The 21614-nt window shown below is 43.8% G+C and overlaps 2 protein-coding genes and 2 long non-coding RNA genes across 4 annotated transcripts in view; 3 read left to right on the top strand and 1 right to left on the bottom strand.

Annotated features, from left to right (window-relative positions):
• thnsl1 (threonine synthase like 1) overlaps positions 1-21614 on the top strand; it is a 258025-nt gene that overhangs the window by 192462 nt on the left and 43949 nt on the right. The window lies entirely within an intron of this gene.
• Positions 8530-9807, top strand: LOC148082137 (uncharacterized). Its single transcript, XR_015710831.1, has 2 exons — positions 8530-8732; positions 8878-9807. It is a non-coding gene; the product is annotated as an uncharacterized LOC148082137 (long non-coding RNA).
• LOC148082138 (uncharacterized) lies at positions 10144-10695 on the top strand. Its single transcript, XR_015710832.1, has 2 exons — positions 10144-10285; positions 10429-10695. It is a non-coding gene; the product is annotated as an uncharacterized LOC148082138 (long non-coding RNA).
• Positions 15810-20502, bottom strand: LOC148082139 (kelch-like protein 10). The gene is made up of 5 exons (XM_087788326.1): positions 20298-20502; positions 19530-20016; positions 16855-17472; positions 16337-16486; positions 15810-16130 (listed from the first exon to the last, which is right to left on the bottom strand). The coding sequence occupies exons 1-5, from the start codon at positions 20441-20443 to the stop codon at positions 15810-15812; spliced, it is 1722 nt and encodes a 573-aa protein (XP_087644452.1). The 5' UTR covers positions 20444-20502.

Here is a 21614-nt window from a genome sequence, read left to right on the forward strand (position 1 = left end):
TTGACGTTTCCCGGCAGGAAAAAGGATCCTCCAAATTGACATCCCCCTCCTCACCTTTTCACCTTTCCAGTTGTCTTTTCTTCCCGTCACGCAGGAAAAATTAAACATACTTTAAAAATGCTTCAAATCAATGTGTTCTTTCTAGATTCTTTTCCCACAGAGCGCGAACATTAAAATAACACTAAGCATGACAAATTTAGGATAAGTATTAGCAAAATGAAGGTTTTGATAACGATGAATTCTATTCATATATTTCATATGTGATTTCTTTCTTCATTTTGATAACTTCAAACACCTTGCACGTAGCTCCATTAACTTACAAGTATATCTTTAGGCAGGTAATAAACATTTCAATGAATATTATCAAAGACTATGCTTTCTTGGTCAAGACATCTGTTAATGGTTTCAGTGGTGAATAGCATTTTTATAGACTCTGCGTCTGCAGGAAGCCATAAACTCCTCCTTATCTATAGCTCGCTTGCCAGAGTTTGACCAGGAACGTGATAGTGGTGAGGTCAGCGTCAGGTTAGCGACCACTTGCGCCACAACATTTCATCCTTCCTGTTTTGGGAACTCGGGGTAAATCCATTGATTACCCCTTTTGCGATGACCTTTCAACCTTCCTGCTTTGATCACTCAGGCGGAGTGAGAAATGCAAATACCACATGGCCTGGGGTTGTCTTTGACCATACTGATGTTGACACAGATCCATATTGATCAAGTCAGTAATTCCCTTCCTTTTTTTTTTCATTAAAATGTATAATCTAGTGGCCTTTGGGCCAAAATGAGGTCATAGTCATTTAGGTCATAGAATTTCTGTTGTGAGAAGATGGTGTAGCTATGAGACACCTAGTCTCACCTTAATCTTTATCAGTGGAATGCTGCGATAAACTGAAGTGTTTTTTACTTAGAACACAAATCTTTTTCATGGGTGAAAGGTTTTGTGAACACAGAGTTTAGATTTTAGTCAAACGAAAAGCCTCAGTCAGACACAAGAGCCAAGAGAAGTGAAACAATGATTTATTCAAAGCACAACAAGAACAACCAGTCGCAATTAATAAAACTACTTATTCAAAGTTGTTTTTTAGGAGTCGGCATCTTCTTCTTTTTCTTTGTGCTGCTCCCTTCAGGGGTCGCACCAGCGAATCAACCTCCTCCATCTAACCCTGTTCTCTGTATCCCCCTCTCTCTCACACCAACCAACTTCGTGTCCTCTTTCACTACATCCATAACCTTCTCTTTGGTCTTCCTCTAGACCTCCTGCATGGCGGTTTCAACCCCAGCATCCTTCTACCAATATACTGTCCCTCCTCTGTACATGAGCAAACCATCTAATTATGGCCTCTCTGACCTTATCTTCAAAACATCTAACATGTTCCTCTTATTGACTCACACATGACGCAGACTCATCCCATCCTTTTTAACGATTTATATATATTTTTTCCCTTTTTATACATATGTTTCAGTATATTTTAGACTGTACATAACTTGCTTGCCTCTGTGTTCTATCTCTTTGTAAGATGTTCTGGAGCTGCTGAACCGTGAATTTCTCGAAGGAGATGAATAAAGTATCTATCTATCTATCTATCATTCCTGATCCTATCCATCTTCGTCACTCCCAAAGAGAACCTCAACATCTCAATAGGATGTATTTTTCAAAATAGAAAACCCATTTTGTCAACATGGTGAACACCAAAGTATTGATATTGCTGGTGTTCAGGTATTAAAAGTACAATATAAGACATCAAATATTTACATTCATCCTCCTGAAAGGTTTTCATCAGAGAGAGAGAAGATTTTAATTACACGAAAGTGTGTGTTGAAGCAATAACTAATACAAGTTTTAAAAATGGAACATGGAAAACACACAAGCCTTCCAATCCAGGTCATTCATTTGTTAGACCTTTTTTTTCCCAAAAGAACAAATCCAACCAAGAAAAGGATCGGTCAGAGACTTCATCTTCTAGAAAGAAAATACAGTTGTATTCATTAATATATACAATTCATGGATGTTATTTTAAAGGTTACATAGAACATTAAACTACTTCTTAGTCAAATGTTGGTCCTCAGCTGTTGATATTACAATATAATGACTTGAATCAAAGAAAGTTAAAACTCGGGATATTGCTACAGTTATTGTCGTGTGAATAACCTTGAAAGGTATTGCAAATTAAATTTGCATTAATAGTCTTTATATCGATAAAGATTTTTGCGTGACATGAAAGTGTTAACTTCATGTTGTTCTATGATGACAAAAGCCAAAACTGACTGATAATCGAAATCAAATGTCAAAAACATATTACAGATAGAGAATTTGGTTCAAAATGTCATTATGAAATTGAAGGTTTTGAATGTTACCTCCTGTTTCATTCACCGTTGACTGGCTTCCTTCATTGGTCCAAATGTAATTGTCAAACTCTTGAAAGAAGCAATGTGATATAACCATTAGAAATAAAGTAAAAAGTACCATTTTAATGTAAGTAATCGTGGGTTACTGACTGGATTTTAGTTTTCTGAAACATTTTATTATTAAATGAAGAATAACAACAGTTTTAATGATCAACAGAATGTTGTCATAAGCCCTATTCACACAGTATTAGTTTTACCAGTGGACATTTGGTGATTTGTAAATTACCCCCCCACCTCCGTGTGATTTTAAGTACATTGGCACAGGATAAGCGACGTTTGTAACATAGTCGGTTTTACTAACATTACCTAGAGATACAAATCTAAAAAGGCATGCAATTACTGAAAGAGAAAGATTGCATTGCAATTACAATAATAAACACCGGGATGCAGATTTGTACTGGACTAGTATTTTCACCCAGCGCCTGTCTTAGGCGAAATACAGTAGATCGTTTGAGGCGGAATTATTACATTACAAATCACATCCTTTGCACTGGATTAAACCTATGACATTCACCCGAATTATTACAAATCGCCTTTGGTCCACAGACGAGAAATAGCCTGTACCACGGATGTACATGACCAGTGTAAACATACGCAAGTAAGCAAGAACTTTCAGAAAAAAAGTTAATTCAAACATTTGGTAAATGAGGGTGAACATTGAGTCACTCGAAAGAAAAAGGGGAAAAATGGCTTGAAAAGACACTAAGATCTAACTGGGGATGACGATATTTAGTTTTGTGTAATTCTTTTGGTTCTTGTTCTGGCTCCATATGTCAATTATTGACAGGTGGTCATGAAGTTGTGTCTGGGACTGAAGACCTCACTAGTGGATCAGTCCATCATGATGCCAAACATACATGAACCCCTTTATTTCTCATACCAGAGACACAGAGATCATAAGAACCAGAAATGAAACAGAGACGGATAGTGAAACAGAATTAATAGTCGACATGTTGTATAGTCTTACCACTGTACTTCAGAAGGTAGGCATATCTGGACCTGTTAAACAATTAAGGTCAATCAAATGAAATACGCAGATGTGCCAAATCAAATGCTTAAAATCTGAACTCACCTGATTTTATTTCCTGACTCAAAAGGATTTGGGACCTTTAAGAACAGTGTGAAAGATGATTAGTCAAAGGTGTTTCTCTCTCTGCTATACCATTGTTCAAAAGTAAAACTCTTTTTTAGAATTCAATATATTCTGTCCAGATGAAGCGTCAGAATCAGATTCACTACCAGGTGATAGGATGTTGGTGCCTGTTAAATGCTACAGTCCAGATAACAGAGAGTTCAGTGTTTTTCACACTGCAGTCAAATGCTAAAACAAATAACAATTCTGAAAAAACATTTATATTGTGAATTTTTCACTCAGTATAATGTATTGACTAAAGTAATCAAGTCACTTAAAAAATACTCAGCCATGTGATCAAGGTGCACTCTTGTTCTACCTCACCTTGTGGACAGAAGAGTCACTGCAGCGATACCAGGTCTTGGAATAGGCAGTGGTTGTGTAATGTCCTCGTGACAAACTCCCCACGTGATCCACCATTCCACACAGACTGTACTTGTGGTCCTGGAGCAAGAAGCACAGTTAGCCATGAAGTGGTGTACCCAGAGGAAACACAAGTTAAAGTCATCTACTCGCCTTCATCGTCAGTGTAGTTGGCACCAACACGGTGCTTTGAGATTTGATGTTTCGACCAGAACAATCACGGTCAAATCTGGATAGAAGCAGAAACAAGTTCTCTGGAGCTTCCAGCAGCTCGCACTCCTGCAGACAAACATAATCCTTTTCATTATGACTGTTGAGCATCTCTTCCTTTATCCATTAAAGACACATCATCACCACGTCATCAGATCCCGAGTTCTCTCCAGCACCCCCATGGACTCTCCTACACTCTCCTCTTTTCTCTCACTATATCCTCCCTCACTCCTCTACTTATCCATCTGTCTACCCCCCCATCCTTCCTCCCAGCCGGTCAAAGCGGCAGGCCGTCAACAATGAGTCTGGTTCCGCTCGAGGTTTCTGCCTTCTAAAAGGAAGTTTTTCTAACTTGGATGATTTCAGTAAACCTCTGGTTACCTGCTGGTACTTCGACTAGGACTGCTGCTGCTGGTAGTTTATATGAGTGGACGTCTGAATTGTGTGGAGGTGTAGTCACAGATTTTCCTCTTTGTGACTTCTCCTTTTCATCCTTGGAGTAGTGTGTCTTCACAGATCTATTTTTGAACTCATCTGCTGGTCAAAAAAAAACTTGTCATCAACACAATTGACTCATGTTTTATATTCCAACTTACCTTCTTTTGCTTTCACTTGTGACATATTCTCATTCATGTTTGACTGATCTAGATTTGCAGCTTCACTAAGAGTCTCATGATCCATTAAAATACAATAAAACAGAACTATATACAGAAACAGAAAATATATCTCATAAAATAGAAAATAGACAAACTAATGTAAGATGTAGTGATGGACTGATGAAGCTTCATGAAGCATTGTCATGTTGTTTAGAGGTCAGTTGGTGGCGCCTTAAGTTTAAAAAGGATGTGATGAATCAACAGAAAAGCTAATAAGAACAATGTCATCCCAGCAGGGCTGAGGCAGTTGTGACTTTCTAGAATATTAATTTCAACATGGATCTCGATGAGTTGTCTGCAAGTTACCTGTTGGCTTATTTTCTTCCTTACATCTGTCATGATATTTTGTTTGCTTCTCACTTTGTGTTTCTTCCACTGAAACAACTACATGATCCACATCAGCGTCATCTTCTCCTGAAGTTTTAAAACCTGGATGATAACCTGGATGAGTGGAAAAGTCGTTCTCCTTATTGGAAATTTCTCCTGCAATCAAAACAGGGTGTTTAATATATAACACTTTTTCTCTTCTTTTTTTTAAAGCCATTTGAGCACTAGGATTCTGTTTGTATGTCCTCTTTTAAACTAAACCTTGACCGACACTAACTTCCATCTTATTAACTTTTTCAATTAAGTCAACGTGTATTTTTCTTCGAGCGAAAATATCCGGAGCTCTGACATATTAATCACGTTTTTATTAAAGTAAGAATCGCAACAACGTCATATAAAAAATCAACTTTCCACCTCATATCCATGATAAAATACGACTTTAAATACAAGTAAAACTGGAGCCTTAATGGTCGCGTCATTATTGAGTTCCATATCGTTCCGTGAGAAAACGTCAAACTACTGTAACGTTTGGTCCTCCACACAATGACCAGACGGTTGTCTTGCACAGATAGGTTCTTTATTTGCTGTACTCACAGACCGTTATTGCTTTCCACAACCCACGCTACCAGTCCTTCACACACAAGTTGAACGTCAACTCACTCCCACAACATCTGCGCATGCGCACAGACCCACCCCCTTAAAGTGCCCGCAACACCAACGAACAGAACAACAGGATCGTTACACTGCCCCCCCAACAGTTAGTTTCTCGACCCCGAGAAAACGATAAAGTCTCTAAAGCGAGGAGGCAGCTGACGATGCCTTCTAGGCCGCTTGGATCTGGCCGCGGGACTAGGACTCTCAACAGTCTGGAGGTCCGAGCTGTTCTGGGTAACTGTTGGTTCCCTCTGGGGCCCCCTATCCACAGCAGCAGGTGATGCTACTGAACGTTCCCCCTGAAAGGAGGGCTGCAACTGTCCCCTGTATGGAGCCAGTCGGTCTCTGTGTAGGACCACCTTTCTGCCTTTAGGGGGTAACTGCACTCGATAGACACCTCCCCCACCCTCTCTAGGACTCTACAAGGACCAACCCAGTGACTATCCAATTTGGGGCACCGACCTTTCTTCCTTTTGGGACTGAAAACCCACACCAGCTCGTCAGAAGAGAAATGTCTCCCTTTAGTGGTCAGGTCATAGTTCCTCTTTTGGCATATTCCCGCCTTCTCCAACTGGTTCCTTGCGAATGTATGAGCCGTCTCCATACGGTCCTGTAGTTTCCGGGCGTAGTCAGGACCGGGTGCTGCAACTGGTGTTTCTGGTGGCACCCCGAATGCCAGTTCTGCCGGTGTCCTCAGCTCTCGACCCAGCATCAGCAGTGCCGGTGTGCAAGCTGTGGAATCTTGTACAGCTGAACGGTAGGCCAAGAGGACGAGAGGTAGGTGCACATCCCAGTCACGCTGATGCTCCGCAGTAAGAATAGCCAGCTGCTGAGCCAGAGTCCTGTTGAACCTTTCCACAAGGCCATCACTCTGGGGGTGCAGGGGTGTAGTACGAGTTTTTTGTATCCCCAGGCGTTCGCACATGGCAGCAAATGCCCGAGACTCGAAATTTCTACCCTGATCACTGTGCAACGTGGCCGCAGTCCCAAATCGGCTAAACATGCCTTCTACCAAGGCATCCGCCACTGTCTCTGCCTCTTGGTCTGGGATGGCGTATGCCTCTGGCCACTTGGTGAAATAGTCCATCGCTGCTAGGATGTAGCGGTTGCCCCGTTCTGAGCCAGGAAAGGGCCCCATGATGTCTACTGCTACCCTTTCCATCGGTGCACCTGCCAGTTGTTGCTGGAGCTGCGCATGTGACCTGTCTAGAGGCCCCTTGTGTGAGGAGCAGGCATCACAGCTACGACAGAAGTCCTCTACATCCCTTCTTTGCAAACCCCAGTAGTAGCTCTGGCGCAGGCGACGGAGGGTCTTGGAGACGCCAAAATGTCCTGACCCTGTTCCCCCATGGCAGGCCTCAAGCACATCTTTTCTAAGTGACTTTGGAACTACCACTTGCCACCTTTCCTCCCCCCAAGATGGGTCCTTCCATGCCCGCTGTAAAACTCCATCTTTCAGCCACAACGAGTCAAACTTAGACCACAGTCCTTTGGTGACAGTAGAGAGCCCAGATATATCATCCCATGACGGCTTCTGACTGACCGTGCACCACTGAAGCACTGGCTGTACATCTGGATCTTCTTCCTGCCTTGTTCTCCACTCAAGTGCTTCAACAACTTGCAGGGCCCTGCATGAGAATTGTCCAGTACTCTCTGCCTGTGTAAGCTCCTTCTCTTTCACCTCTCGCTTATCACAGTAGCGACAGCCTTCTGAGGCACATGGTCGACGGGACAGTCCATCTGCATTTGAGTGTTGTGTACCTGCCCTGTGTGCTACCGTAAAGTCGAAGGTCTGCAGCTCCTCCCAACGAGCAACCTGTCCCTCGGGTTCCCTGAACGACATCAACCACTGTAGAGCAGCATGATCAGTTCGAACGACAAATGGTGTTCCACAGAGTTAATATTTGAAGTGTTTTACAGCCATTACAACAGCCAACAGTTCTCGTCGAGTCACACAGTAGCGGCGCTCGCTTTTGTTGAGTATCCGGCTGAAGTACGCCACTACTTTCTCTCCGTCCGGTCCAACCTGTACTCCAACATTACTGGCATCTGTATCCAGAACAAAAGGCAGAGCAGGATCAGGTGGGGCGAGAACCGGCGATTCAGTCAGAGCCTTCCTCAGGTTGTCAAATGCATGCTGGCATTCCTGGTTCCAAGAGAAAACGTCTTGCATGCGCACAGACCCACCCCCTTAAAGTGCCCGCAACACCAACGAACAGAACAACAGGATCGTTACACTACTTACCGACTCCTCTCAGCTGAGTGACATCGACGCTTCCTCCTCCAGGTTCTGGACTCAACTTGTGGGTGTGGAATAGTGGATCCGATGACCTTTGACGTCAGTGTGAGGATAAAGAAAGTACAATCTGGCAAGTTTGGACAACGCCCCACAATAAAAAAGAAAGAAAGAAGTAATTGCCTTTTAAAAAAATATTATTTTCTTGAATTGTGTGTTTGACCATTTTATGATAAATACCCATAACACTTTCCCCTGATGGTGCTCACCGTTGTTTGTTTTCTTCAACATTAATTCGTGTTACATTGTTTACACAATCTTTACCATCATTTACAATTTGCGCATTAATGAATAGCAATACACACTTTCGAACACTTGAGGTCACCGTGGGATTTTCTTAACCCCCTCGTTCAGCTGATGTCAGGCTCAAAACCACGGGACTTTTATAACATATCACTTTCGGTTTTAGGTGAGGTATTTCCAATCTTACACAGACGTTTCAAAGAAGTCATGTGACTTTCTATGTCACAGGTGGAGGAGGGTTTAAAGAGAGAGGTATTACTAGAGAGAAACCTTTCTTTTAAACCAAGTCAGTCATCTCTGAGCAGCAACATGGAGATCCAGTTGAACGTCAGTTCACCCGAACGGGAGATCGTGGTCCTGGACGTGTGTCAGAATGAAGAACAGCTCAACAAAATGACCTTGAAGGCGCTGAAAGTGATTATTAAAGCGAAGCTGAAACTAAGTAAGACAAACTTATTCTTATTCATTATGTCTATTATTTAATGACGTTACATTTTTATGTTTATTCGTTTTTGAACATACAACTTTTCAATATTTCAATTGATACAACTATGACTTACAATAAAGTTGATGTTTCTCTTTTTTAGCAGCAGAAATCCGAGTCTCTTACGAGAGCCAGACGTTGAACGACGAGTCTCTGCTGTGTCAATATGGGATCAAACATTTGTCCACCATCCAAGTTCTCCTGGTGACGAAGGGGGGACACCTGTGATGTCACCAGATTCTTTATCACCATCAATGCAGCAGCAATCTAGCAATCTTTAGACCCTGGTCATAGTTACTTAGCTCATCGGTGGGGCACCGATGAAACGAGGGGGGTGGGGAGGGTTGTAACCGGATGGTTATTTTTGGTTTGTTATTGAAATGATTGTTTACATTCTCTTGGTCTCCACTCCATATGCAGGTGAGGCCAATTAGTTAATGAGGGCGGGCTTTAACTATAAAGGGATGAGTCACTCAGTCTTCCCCTCTCCTGTGTCGTGACGGTCAGCGTTCTGGGATGTGCGTGGTCCTATTCTCCGCTATTTGGTATGGTATTCCATTGACTCATAGTCCAGCACAGCGATCTAAATTAGTTATTGTTTTCTCTTCACAATTTGGTTCTTTTTGTTTTAGGGATGTGCAGATACTATGCCCTGCCTTGCCTCTTTGTGTTTAGTTTGGGTTAGTTATTCTGTTCACTATACAGTTATTTAGGTTTGGTTTGGTTCAACTTTGAGACTTGTATATTGTGTTAATGTGTTTATTTCCTGTGGTTCTTTTGTTTGGGTTTAGCACTTTGTTTCAGTTTTTCGGAGTAGCGATGTGTTCAACTGAAGTTGTGTTCATAATTGTCATTTCTGTCCAGTCAATGTGTGTTTTTTGTTGAATACTAATGTGTTTTTGGTTTTCCCTTTATTTCTGTTATAATTACTAACTGTGTTTTGTTGATTGCAATTATGATTATTTGGGGACTACGTCAGTTGTAAGGCATTCGCTGCCCTGTCTGGATAAACAATAAACTATATTTTCTGGTACTTGTGTTTGTGCCTGTATTCATTTGTCGGAGGTTTCTATGCGTAGGGTCGTGGGTCTATATCTTTAGGTGCAAGGCCTAAAGTGGCGTTGTTGGGTACTGATTAACACCAGTCCACCGTTACTCCCCGGGCTAGTGTAAAGAATCGGTTACATCAGGCTCAAAACCACGGGACTTTTATAACATATCACTTTCGGTTTTAGGTGAGGTATTTCCAATCTTACACAGACGTTTCAAAGAAGTCATGTGACTTTCTACGTCACAGGTGGAGGAGGGTTTAAAGAGAGAGGTATTAGTAGAGGGAAACCTTTCTTTTAAACCAAGTCAGTCATCTCTGAGCAGCAACATGGAGATCCAGTTGAACGTCAGTTCACCCGAAGCGGAGATCGTGGTCCTGGACGTGTGTCAGAATGAAGAACAGCTCAACAAAATGACCTTGAAGGCGCTGAAAGTGATTATTAAAGCGAAGCTGAAACCAAGTAAGACAAACTTATTCTTATTCATTATGTCTATTTTTTAATGACGTTACATTTTTATGTTTTTGTTTTTGAACATACAACTTTTCAATATTTCAATTGATACAACTATGACTTACAATAAAGTTGATGTTTCTCTTTTTTAGCAGCAGAAATCCGAGTCTGTTACCAGAACCAGACGTTGAACGACGAGTCTCTGCTGAGTCAATATGGGATCAAACATTTGTCCACCATCCAAGCTCTCCTGGTGACGAAGGGGGGACACCTGTGATGTCACCAGATTCTTTATCGCCATCAATGCAGCAGCGATCTATATTTCTACTTGTATTCATTCTGCCTTTGAACAAAAGTGTCTTCTCTATTAAGACTTTCTGGGCATGAGGTGTCCTCAAATAAAACAAATCATGAAACCATTGAAGCCTATTTTTTATCAAGCAGCAAATGTACAGTTTGATATACAATCAGATATATCAATATTCTTCTGTAACACCTTCACTATTGGTATGTAAATCCTGAAGCCAAACTGCACAACATGGAGCAGGACAGAGCTACACTTTTTCAGTTTATTTTAAAAGGACAATGTGTAGTTACATTCAAAAGATGGCTGCACCAGATTAAGCACAATGCTACTTTCCTCAATAAAGATGCAGACAGTTTACATAATATGATGATAACATCCATAGAGGCAGGGTCATCATGATGATGAACTGCTTCAGCTGCATCAGGAGCGGGATGAAGTATTCCGGGCCTTCACTGCCAGAGTACGAGGGAAGGCGGAGACGTGCGACTACAGTGCTGTATGTGTATGTGGCCAGAACGTGGACTTTACTGACCACATCATACGTGACGTCCTACTTAATGGAATTTATGATTCAGACATACGCCGTGAAACACTAGGCACACCTGATATCCTGTGGAAACCTGTGAACGAGGTGATTGCACTTGTCGAAAACAAAGAAATGGCTCGCAACGCTCTCCCGTCACCCACTCTATCAGCCATGTCCTCATTCCGGCGCTTGAAGAAGGACCAACCGATGAGCCCCACACAGGCTACAGCCCCAGTGGACAAGGACAAACAGGCCTCTTGCCCAGACTGTAACAGCGCCTTTAAAGTCTTCACAGAGGGATCTCGAGGATGGAATTCTAGACCTCACCAGGTCTGTATTGACTGTTACAAAGCCCGTCGGCGAAGGAGGCGGCCCCCACCATCATCTGAAGGCCAGCGGGCTGCCATGGCCTCAGAGCAAATCTCCCAGATCTCATCAATGGCTGGAGCTCGCTCTGGTAATCATCGTGGGAGTCGACGCCACACTCGGGCTACACATAGTAGTGTCAACAAACCCAAGCCCATCAGGCTCGAACACCACATCTTCTCCAGGGGCGAATGGAGGCGAGCCAGACTGAGAGACCACCCCCGAGTGTCAATTACAATCTCAGTGGACGAGGTGGGCGTACCAGGCAGCACCAGTGGCGGAGGTTCGAACGCTGGGGTGACCATATCCGCCATTGCTGACACTCGCGCACAGTCAGACCTCTGGTCCCTGTCAGAGTTTCTGTCCTGTGGGTTCTCACGCGATGTCCTACGCCCCGTTAATCTCAATCTGTCGGCAGCCAACTGCTCCCCTATAGCCATTGAGGGAGCCTTCTTCGCCAACCTGTCGACACCCCCATGTTGTATGTGAGTAGCTCAGTCCGCGCCATGTACCTCTCCTATGAGTCACTACTCTGCCTCGGCCTCTTGCCTAGAAGCTTCCCATCAACAGATGGCAGAAGAGGGCCTGGATATGGGAACTGCCCGGACATCCTCAGCACACCTACTACACCCTTGTCGGTCAACGCTACTCGCTCCACTGGCACTAGCGGCAGGGGCCTTGATAGTCCTGAGGTTGTCCTGTGCTCATGTCCCCAGCGTACGGCGCCACCACCACGGCCTACGGCACTGCCTTTCCTCAGCCCTCGATGCATGTTCTCCTGGTCTCCTGAACTAGAGGAAGCCTTCCAGGCATCCAAGCAGGCCATAGTTGAGGCCATCCGTAAGGGTGTGGAGATCTACGACATGCAGAGACGCACGTGCCTCCGCCCCGACTGGTCGAGGCGCGGAATTGGCTACTTCCTTCTCCAACAGCATTGCGGCTGCGCCTCTGGCATACCGGACTGCTGCCCAGGTGGATGGAGGATCACCCTCGCCGGGTCACGTTTCCTGTCCTCAGCAGAGCAACACTATGCAGCCATCGAAGGGGAGGCGCTAGCTGTCGCCTGGGGCCTTGAGCAGACGAAATACTTCACCCAGGGATGTGACAACCTCGTTGTGGTTACCTATCCCAAGCCTCTGGTGAAGATCTTCGGCGACCTCACACTCGATGAGATTACGAACTCTCGCCTGTTCAGACTCAAGCAACGCACTCTCCCGTGGCGTTTCGACATTGTGCACCTGCCTGGTGTGAGCAATCACGCCGCTGACGCAACCTCAAGACACCCTTCTCCCTCAGGCTCAGCAAACGGGCTCTTTCTGGGCTCACAGAGTGTGGCTGATAACACGGAGTCAGCACTCATGGCCTCCATCCGTGAAGATGCACAGGACCTTGGCGCCATCTCATGGCCCCTCCTCGCTCAAGAGACAGCGGCAGACGCATGCCTCGCCCGCCTCCTTTACCTCATCGAGCATGAGGGTAGGATTGACGTTACCGACCCGGCTTTAGCCAGCATCTCATCGGTCTGCGAGTCTGTCTACACACAGGATGGGGTCCTGCTATACAACGACCGCGTTGTGATCCCGCCGTCCCTCCGTCGCAGAGTTCTCGAGCATCTCCACGCCACCCACCAGGGCACCTCAGCGATGGAGCACCGTGCTCGTGCCATAGTTTACTGGCCCGGGATGGCAAGGGACATTCTGGCCACCAGGACTGGTTGTGCAGACTGCAACCGCAATGCCCCGTCGCAAGCAGCCACGCCCCCCCTGCCATCCTCACCTCCGTCCACCCCATTCGAGGCGGTGTTTGCTGACTTCTTTGACTATGGGGGTCGCCACTACTTGGTCATGGGAGACCGACTCTCAGGCTGGGTAGAGGTCCTGAGCTCCTCAGCAGGCACCGATACCGGAGGATCAGCTGGTCTGGTTCGCCACCTCCGTTCATTCTTTGCGACCTTTGGTGTACCAGAGGAACTCTCAAGCGACGGCGGCCCGGAGTTTATGGCTGGCCGCACGTCAGACTTTCTCCGGCTATGGCACGTCAAGCACCGTGTGTCCTCCGTTGGCTTTCCACAGTCGAACGGCAGGGCGGAAGTTGCTGTGAAGTCTGCCAAGCGCCTTCTAGCGTCCAACACTGGCCCGACCGGCAGCCTTGATCATGACCGCTTCCTGCGTGCGATGTTGCAGCTGCGCAACACACCTGACCCTGACTGCAACCTCTCACCAGCACAGATTATTTTCGGCCGTCCACTCTGGGATTCACTTTCTTTCGTCAATAGACTGGAAAAGTTCTCAAACCCACATGTCCGGCCGCTTTGGCGCCAGGCATGGGCGGCAAAAGAAGATGCTCTACGGACCCGGATGTCACGCACCACCGAGTCTCTGAGGGCTCACACTAGGCCTCTCCGCCCGCTGAAACTTGGTGAGACAGTATTCCTCCAGAATCAGCTGGTCCCGAGCCCACGCAAGTGGGACAGGTCAGGGGTGGTGGTGGAGTCGCTGGGCCACGATCAATACCGTATAAGGGTTGATGGGTCAGGTCGGCTGACTTTGCGCAATCGGCGATTCCTCCGTGCCTATACTCCGGCCTCCCCATACACCCAACAGCGGCCACCTGTGCCGCCAATGCCCTCGATGCCTGGGCATGAGACCTCACCTGTCAATCGGCGATTCCTCCGTGCCTATACTCCGGCCTCCCCCTACACCCAACAGCGGCCACCTGTGCCGCCAATGCCCTCGGTGCCTGGGCGTGAGACCTCACCTGTCAATCTGTGCCCAGCAACGCCCCAGGAATGGTCTCTGCTGCCAGAGGACGGACCCCAGGGCATGCAGTTGTGGCCCCGCCCCCTGACCTTGAGCCTCATGGTGACCCCGCCTCTATGGATGTTGCGCCGCCCGTGCCGTCACAGGCATCACTGCCCGCTCCCCCACCACCCCAGCCCTCACGTCCATGCCGAGCGAGGAAGCCCCCCCGGCACTACGAGCCTGAGACTGGCCGTTGGATAGAACTCTTGAGTCCGTTAACCTATCCCATAGATTTCCGGACTGGGGGGATGGAGGATTTATATCTGGCCACTAGGGGGCAATGTGGGATTTGCTATGACCGGCTCAGTCAGGAACCGGATATATCTGTCGACGCACATGTTCATGTGAAGGTAGTTTGATCGTGCTGTTCAGCCTAAATTCATGTAAGTCAAATGCTTAATGTTTTGTATCTAAATGATTACAACAACTGCACAATATTAGTAATGTTGTATGTTCACATTTAAAAAGCTATTACTATTTGCTTATACTGCAATTGCTTGTATCTTTGTAGGGCTCCTTCATCTCTGTAATTAAAGTGATAAATCGACATTGAGGAGTGTTTCTTCACTCTTAAAAACCGAAAATGAATAAGACAATGTGTGCTGATTTGTTTCTTTTATCAAAATGAGGAAGTGAGGAAGCTTAATGGCTACAATGAGCACGTTTTGCAGAGCACAGCTTTTCGAAGCGGGGTTTGAAGCATGGCACTGCAACTCTCAGCTCGTGCTCAATGTTTAGCTGGGACCTGTACTTGGTCTTCAGTGCAGCAACAGTCTTTGTCCGCTACTCTTTTCCTCCCCGTTAGATACTTATCCATGCTATTCACTGCACTTCCACGGTTCGTTTACTCCACACACTCCTGCTCTGCGCTACGGGCTCTTCTTCAGTGCAAAAAGACCCACTCCCTGCGTACACTGACAATGAGAGCGCCACTGCCACCTACCTTAGTGGATGCGCAATTACACTTTATTCTTATACGACACGTAAAAAAAAAAGCATGTTCCCCAGGGTCACTCGCGCCCCCCCTGGCATCGCTCGGGCGCGCCCCCCTATTTGAGAAACACTGCATTAGATTGACTTTATCAATCCTACTGGAGATCTCATTTGGGTAATTAGGTTTACAGTACACAGCCTTATAGTACATAGTATATAGTAGTACCTTACATTCAACAGGGACATTCGGTACAGAACATAGACTAGTATTGCTGCTTCAGGTCAAGGGTTTATTCTGTTACCTCTTGTTATGTTCTTATTGTGGCTCAGGATTTTTGCGTTGATATAGCTATACACAACCTTGAGATTTCAACAAGTACACATACTATACGGGAAAGTTCTCAAATCGATTTTATTTTAAATTAAATACAGTATATTGTTAACTTTTTCACACAAATTTGGCATCACACAAGTTTATAAGAAAGAACAACACTTACACACAATACTAACTATAATAAATGTATTGTATGATGAATGTTCTTTACCTGTCTAAGGGGTATAATATGTAATAGATTTGTAGTCCCTGGCAGCTAAATAATGTTAGGCATCAAATGAATCACGCAGAGAAAGTAACTCGCCGATGTTCTCCAGCCCATCTACAACACAGCATTTTAGGCACATGCGTTCTTTCACCATGCCACATGCGGCGGTCCACTTGTTAGCCTTCACATCATAGAACTCTACCTGTGAGACTGCCTTGCTGTTATTCAGGCCCCCAACAGAGTAGAGGCGGTCTTCAACCACTTCAATAGCAAAGTGGCTACGGGGCATTAACATAGAAGGCACTGCTTTCCATGAATTTGTCTCTGTATTATAAACCTCAGCACTGCGGAGGCAACGGAAACCACTTGTGCCGCCAACCTACATAGGGGAAAACAAAGTCACAATAGAAAAAAGCTTTCCAATCCTGTTCCAAATGATGTACTTGAATCTGCCCTGAGATTGCCTAAGTCAAATGTCCGGATATCTATATCTCTAAAGTCTTCCTGCTTGAGGCTTGGAAACACAGGAAAACTAAAAATGATTTAACTTAGCTTTTCATTTGTTTAGTTTTGTCACTGACTTACTGCATAGACATGGTTGTCATAAACCATCACTCCAATTCCACAACGTCTTCTTATCATTGAGCTGATCTTTGTCCATTGGTCACAGATAGGATTGTAACATTCTGCCGTTCTCAAGAAGGTTTCCCCATTGAAGCCTCCACAAATGTAAATCTAAGGAGTTAAATAGTTAATATATATATACAGTGCAAATATCAAAGAGCAGGTGAATTTATACGGAGACTTGATTACACACAGGTGCATTCTATTTATCATCATCAGTCATTTAGGACAACATTGGATCATTCAAAGATCCTCACTGAACTTCTGGAGTGAGTTTGCTGCACTGAAAGTAAAGGGGCCGAATAATATTGCATGCCCCATTTTTCAGTTGTTTATTTGTTAAAAAAGTTTAAATTTTATATCTTTATGTTTGAAGCCTGAAATGTGGCGAAATGTTGAAAGGTTCAAGGGGGCCGAATACTTTCGCAAGGCACTGTATATATATGATCGGACATGTCTACAGTATTTGTTATGCTCACCTTTTCACATAAAGTTGTGCAACTGGCCTCACTTCTGCATTCATGCATTGAAGCAATGTAGCTCCACTGGTTGGTCTCAGGCTTGTAGCGCTCTGCACTACGAAGTTGATTGCGTGCATTGGCACCACCCAAAGCGTAGATGTATCCGTTAAGTGTAGTGACACTGGTATCATAGCGAGAACAGTACATACACGCCACCTCATGCCAAGTGTTTGTTTTAAGGTGAAATCGGTGCACACAATTGAAATACTCCCCGTGATTGTATCCACCAATGCAGTAGATGGACCCATTAAGGAAGACAAGGCCATGATGAACACTTGGGTGTTCCAAGGTGCTGGTCAAAGTGACCCAGCGGTCAACACGAAGGTCGTAGGCCTCTATGCTGTCAAATCGCTCTGTATTATTATAGCCTCCAAGGGCCAGCAGCAAGGTATGAGGTAGCCGAGGGCGGGCAACAAGGTTCCGGTAAACCTTCAGATTCCATTCCTTTGTCCTTAACTGATGAATGATCTGCGTGGCCTTGTCCAATATGTTCAAGGAGTTTGTGTCACTTTTCACCCATTTGTTTGTAATCACTTTAATCCTGATGTAATCTGGATTTAACAGTGCCAGACGGACCTTTGCAGAAGAAAAACAAGAATACACAAATTTATAAAAAATAAAGTTGACCTTTTCTTACATTGTTGCATTAAAGCGTGTTCTTCATATTTAACAAGCAGTAACAACCTTACAGAGCCAACAGTTTGCCATATTTTGGTAGAAATATATTTAGTTACATTATCTTTAAAGGGTTAAGGTAAGGTAAGGGAAAACTTTATTGATCCCTCAGGAGGTCTCCTTCGGGAAATTGTTTATTATTTATTTATTATTATTTATTTATTGGTTATATAATGAATTATGACCACATTAAAAAAATATAATACATGCAATATTGCATAGGGCCAAATGCATAGTATGTGTGTGGCCAGAGACTGTTACAACATGAACAGACCAGTAACGTCATTGTTAGAAATGTAAAATACACTATGGAGTTATGTGGATTCTCATGACCTCAGGCTGCTGGCAATGAAATCTGATTAATGTTACCACCGTTGAGATGCAACTGTAGGAGGAAAACAATCCTAAGCCTCCATCCAGACATCGATTCCGAAATTTCCCCGAATGGAACCTTGGATTTAAAAGGATGTGGTTTGGTCCGGGTCGTGGGACTGTGTATCAGTTCTATATCTTTGGCAAGAACTTGAGGATGCATGGGAGTATGACCAAGCCATGTGTTTTGTGGATTCCACGGTGTCCCTCCCGGAATAGGGGTGCTACCCTGATATGGGCTATCTGTTCACTATACAGTTTCAGAGCTTGAGCTTGGCCCATATAGCCAGTAGTAGACTCATCTCCGGTGAGGGTTGTACTATGCCTTAGTCACTGATTCGGTTTATAACTTTTATCGACAAAATGTCTTGCTGCAACAAATGATTTGACGGGGTTACGGTTTGGTGGGTTTAGTATTGAGTCACTGCTTTTTGCAGTCTGATGAAAATCAGTACCTCCATATCTATGGTCCATGGTTCTCAGTAGGAATAAGGTGGGGAGCATTGTCCAATTTGGGGATGAGATCTTGCTCCAATTGAAAGAGTCCAAGTATATTGGGATCTTGTTCATAAGTCAGGAAAGAAGGGAACCATGACTTAGACAGGTGGAATAGGGTAGCTTCAGAAGTTATGTAGACGATTCACCAATTAGTAATAGTAAAATGAGAACTAAGCCAAAAGGCCTAGCTCTCTTTTTACTCGTCAATCTACATGATTACCCTCAGCTATAGCCACAAACAGTGGATAGTGACGCCAACATTAGTTTTCTGTGTAGGGTGGCCGGGCTCTCACTTAGAGAAAAGGTGACAATAGATAAGGATACCTCCTTAACATAGGAAGGGGTTCAGGGCATGTCCCACCAGGAGGAGACAATGCGAGAGACCCAGGAGAAACTATATCCTTCAGCTGGCCGGGGAGCGTCTGGGGGTCCCTCGCGAGGAGGTAGACGATGTAGCTTGAGTAAAGAAAAACTAGAACTTCATGCTGAAACTGTTACCCTCATGTTCGGACTTTTGCTGATGCAGTAGAAGACAAGACATTACACAATTTTTTTGTAAATAAAAAAGAAGCAAGATTAATATTGTTCCCTGATGACCATGAACTGACCACATCTGGACACTTTATTAAACACTGAATATTTTTTTCATTGTTATTGTTCTGTTGCCTTGATTGGTGACTGAAGACGCAGCTGCAGTAGAGTCTCATTCCATCTCTTTATTTTGAGATACATGTGTTCGATTAAACAAAATAGAACGTTGATCACCATTAAATTATTAAATCGCATAATTGGTTTTCTCATGGGTTAATAGCTTTTGTTAATTGACCATTTTTTTTAGGAAAATGGATACACTTTACTTTTAACACTGGTTTCCCACGCAAACAATCTTATCTTCAGCCCCACTCTGGTGCGAAGAAAATAGGATTAAATCCTAGTTTAGTGCTGCCCCGCGATGCCCCACCACTATGACTGGGGTAAGTAAACAAGACCTCTCCCAAAGGGTGTCCATTTATCAAACTAGTTCACTAGGAAAAAGGTACATTATGAATACATACAATACTAAATGTTTTCACTGTTACTTTACTTACTTTCGACAAGAGCACAGACATGTGCTTTCTTCTGTGGTTGGGTTCATATGCGATCCAGCGTGTCACAGCCTCAAACACAGTGCTCTCGTCTTTGACGTTGAGGTCGTCTCTTTCAAGAATGTCTGCTAGCTGCTGCACAGACAGCTGTGTGAACTCATTAAAAGCCATGACCTCTTCAAAATGGTACACAATGTAAGTGTACAAAGCCTTGTTTTGAAGTTTTAAAGAATTCATGTTGCTTATAAATCTCCAGATGCTAAGACAGTTCCCAGGACAGAGTTGCTGCTCCAAAAATTTCCAGCAAATTTCCTGAACACTGTCAGCGTTGAAGTAATCAGCCACCTGCAGCAGATCATGCACATTGTCCTCCCTCAAAAAAACGGAACCGGTGTAGGCAAATTCAATCAGCAGCTCCATGGTTCTGGGAGACAGGTTAGCAATAAGAAACTCCCTCTGGTTTGGAAGTGACCAGCGCTCAAAAAGAGATCTGCGAGGAACAGATGCACCGTTCTATTATTTTATAAATATTAACACGGTTTGAAGCCTGACATAAAAGACCTTAACAATGGGATTTTTTTTATTAGATCAATTCAATAATATGTACTAGACAAAGGGTGAGACTCACCAATCTGGCAGTTTAATGTCTTTTGTTTATCAGTATGGTGTGTTGTGCTAGGTTTATAAACCAAAAAAACGTTTTAAAATGTTATATTAAAATGTTAAAAATGTTAAAAATGCCACTTTGTATGTAAGTTAAAATTGTCTCACCGGAAGTAGAGGCTGCAGTTACAGAGAACAATCTTGTGAACAGGAAACTCCTCATTTTCCACTTTGATAATGGCGTCACAATATTGTCCTGCCAATCGCAGCTCGTTGAGAACTGCTGTCGACTTATGTATCATGCATTCAGCCATCTTTGAAAGATTTTAATGTCTGTTGAGTCACTATGAGGCTTTTGGTAAAAAAAACAACAACTGAGTTGTTCATTCCAGGCACCAACTGCAAACATGTGGTCCAGCTCACTCGTGTCGTCTATATAATTATTTACAGCTTCCATGTTTATAATACTGGAATGGGTCATATTAATACTTTGATGTTGCAGTTTTCTGCCTTTAAAGTAAAATACACTTGAAATTGACCTGCTCTTTAATGTTACATTTAGTGTAAAAAAGGCAACAAAGTTAATATTTTAAAGAAGTTGTCGTGTTAATGAATACCTTCTTATGTAGATAATTCTTGGCTGAGAAAAGATAGGAGGCTTCGTCAAGGGAGAGCTCCCCATAGATCGGGCCTCTGAAGCCTGTCATCTGCTGGGTGGCGAGTGCATTGTTTTTACACAGTGTAGGGGTAGAGCCTCAGAGGATAAACCAACAAGTTCTGCTTGACAACTGAACCATGCATTATGTAGATAGACCTGACGTATTATTCTTGAAAGTTAATTGTCTATGTGTCCCACATTTACTTAAATTTACTTTTACAAAAAATGTTGACGTCTTTGAAATCTGTTTAATTGTTTACATAACCAGGCCCTCTGTTCTATAGCTTGGTTCATATACTTGCATCTTCATAAACATGAACATTTATCTATATGTACTTTTATTTGGGCCGGATTCAGGGAGCAGAACTTGAGTTTGTTTTGTGATGAAAATTTTTCTACAGGAAAGTTGGAGTTCAGAGTTTCTTGTTCGCTACAATGATGGACAAATTGAAAGACAAATATAGGAAATGTAACTAAATGGACAATGATGTTTGCTGATTATATAGTGCTCTGTTAAATCTGTGATAGAAAACGTTCTAAAGGTAATGAATACCTTCTTATCTAAAAGGTCAGTGGTTTTCAAAAATGGTTTAAAGTCAGAAGGTCAGAAACAGCAAATATACAGCATATTGTTTCTTTCTGTTTTGATTCATGCAGATGAGGGGTAGTGTAGACATTTCACTCTAATAATATTGACAGGGTCAACAGTGTCAACACTGGATGACGCGCGGTTGACCCTGACTTTGTACATTTTTGATAGGCGGAAAAACAGAATTTCTTTGTTTGTATGTAATGGGAATGCCTAATAATTTTCTCTTTTTGGAGTT

This window comes from Callionymus lyra, chromosome 4 (assembly GCF_982586985.1).
Source record: "Callionymus lyra chromosome 4, fCalLyr1.hap1.1, whole genome shotgun sequence".
In the NCBI taxonomy this organism is placed as follows: Eukaryota; Metazoa; Chordata; class Actinopteri; order Syngnathiformes; family Callionymidae; genus Callionymus; species Callionymus lyra.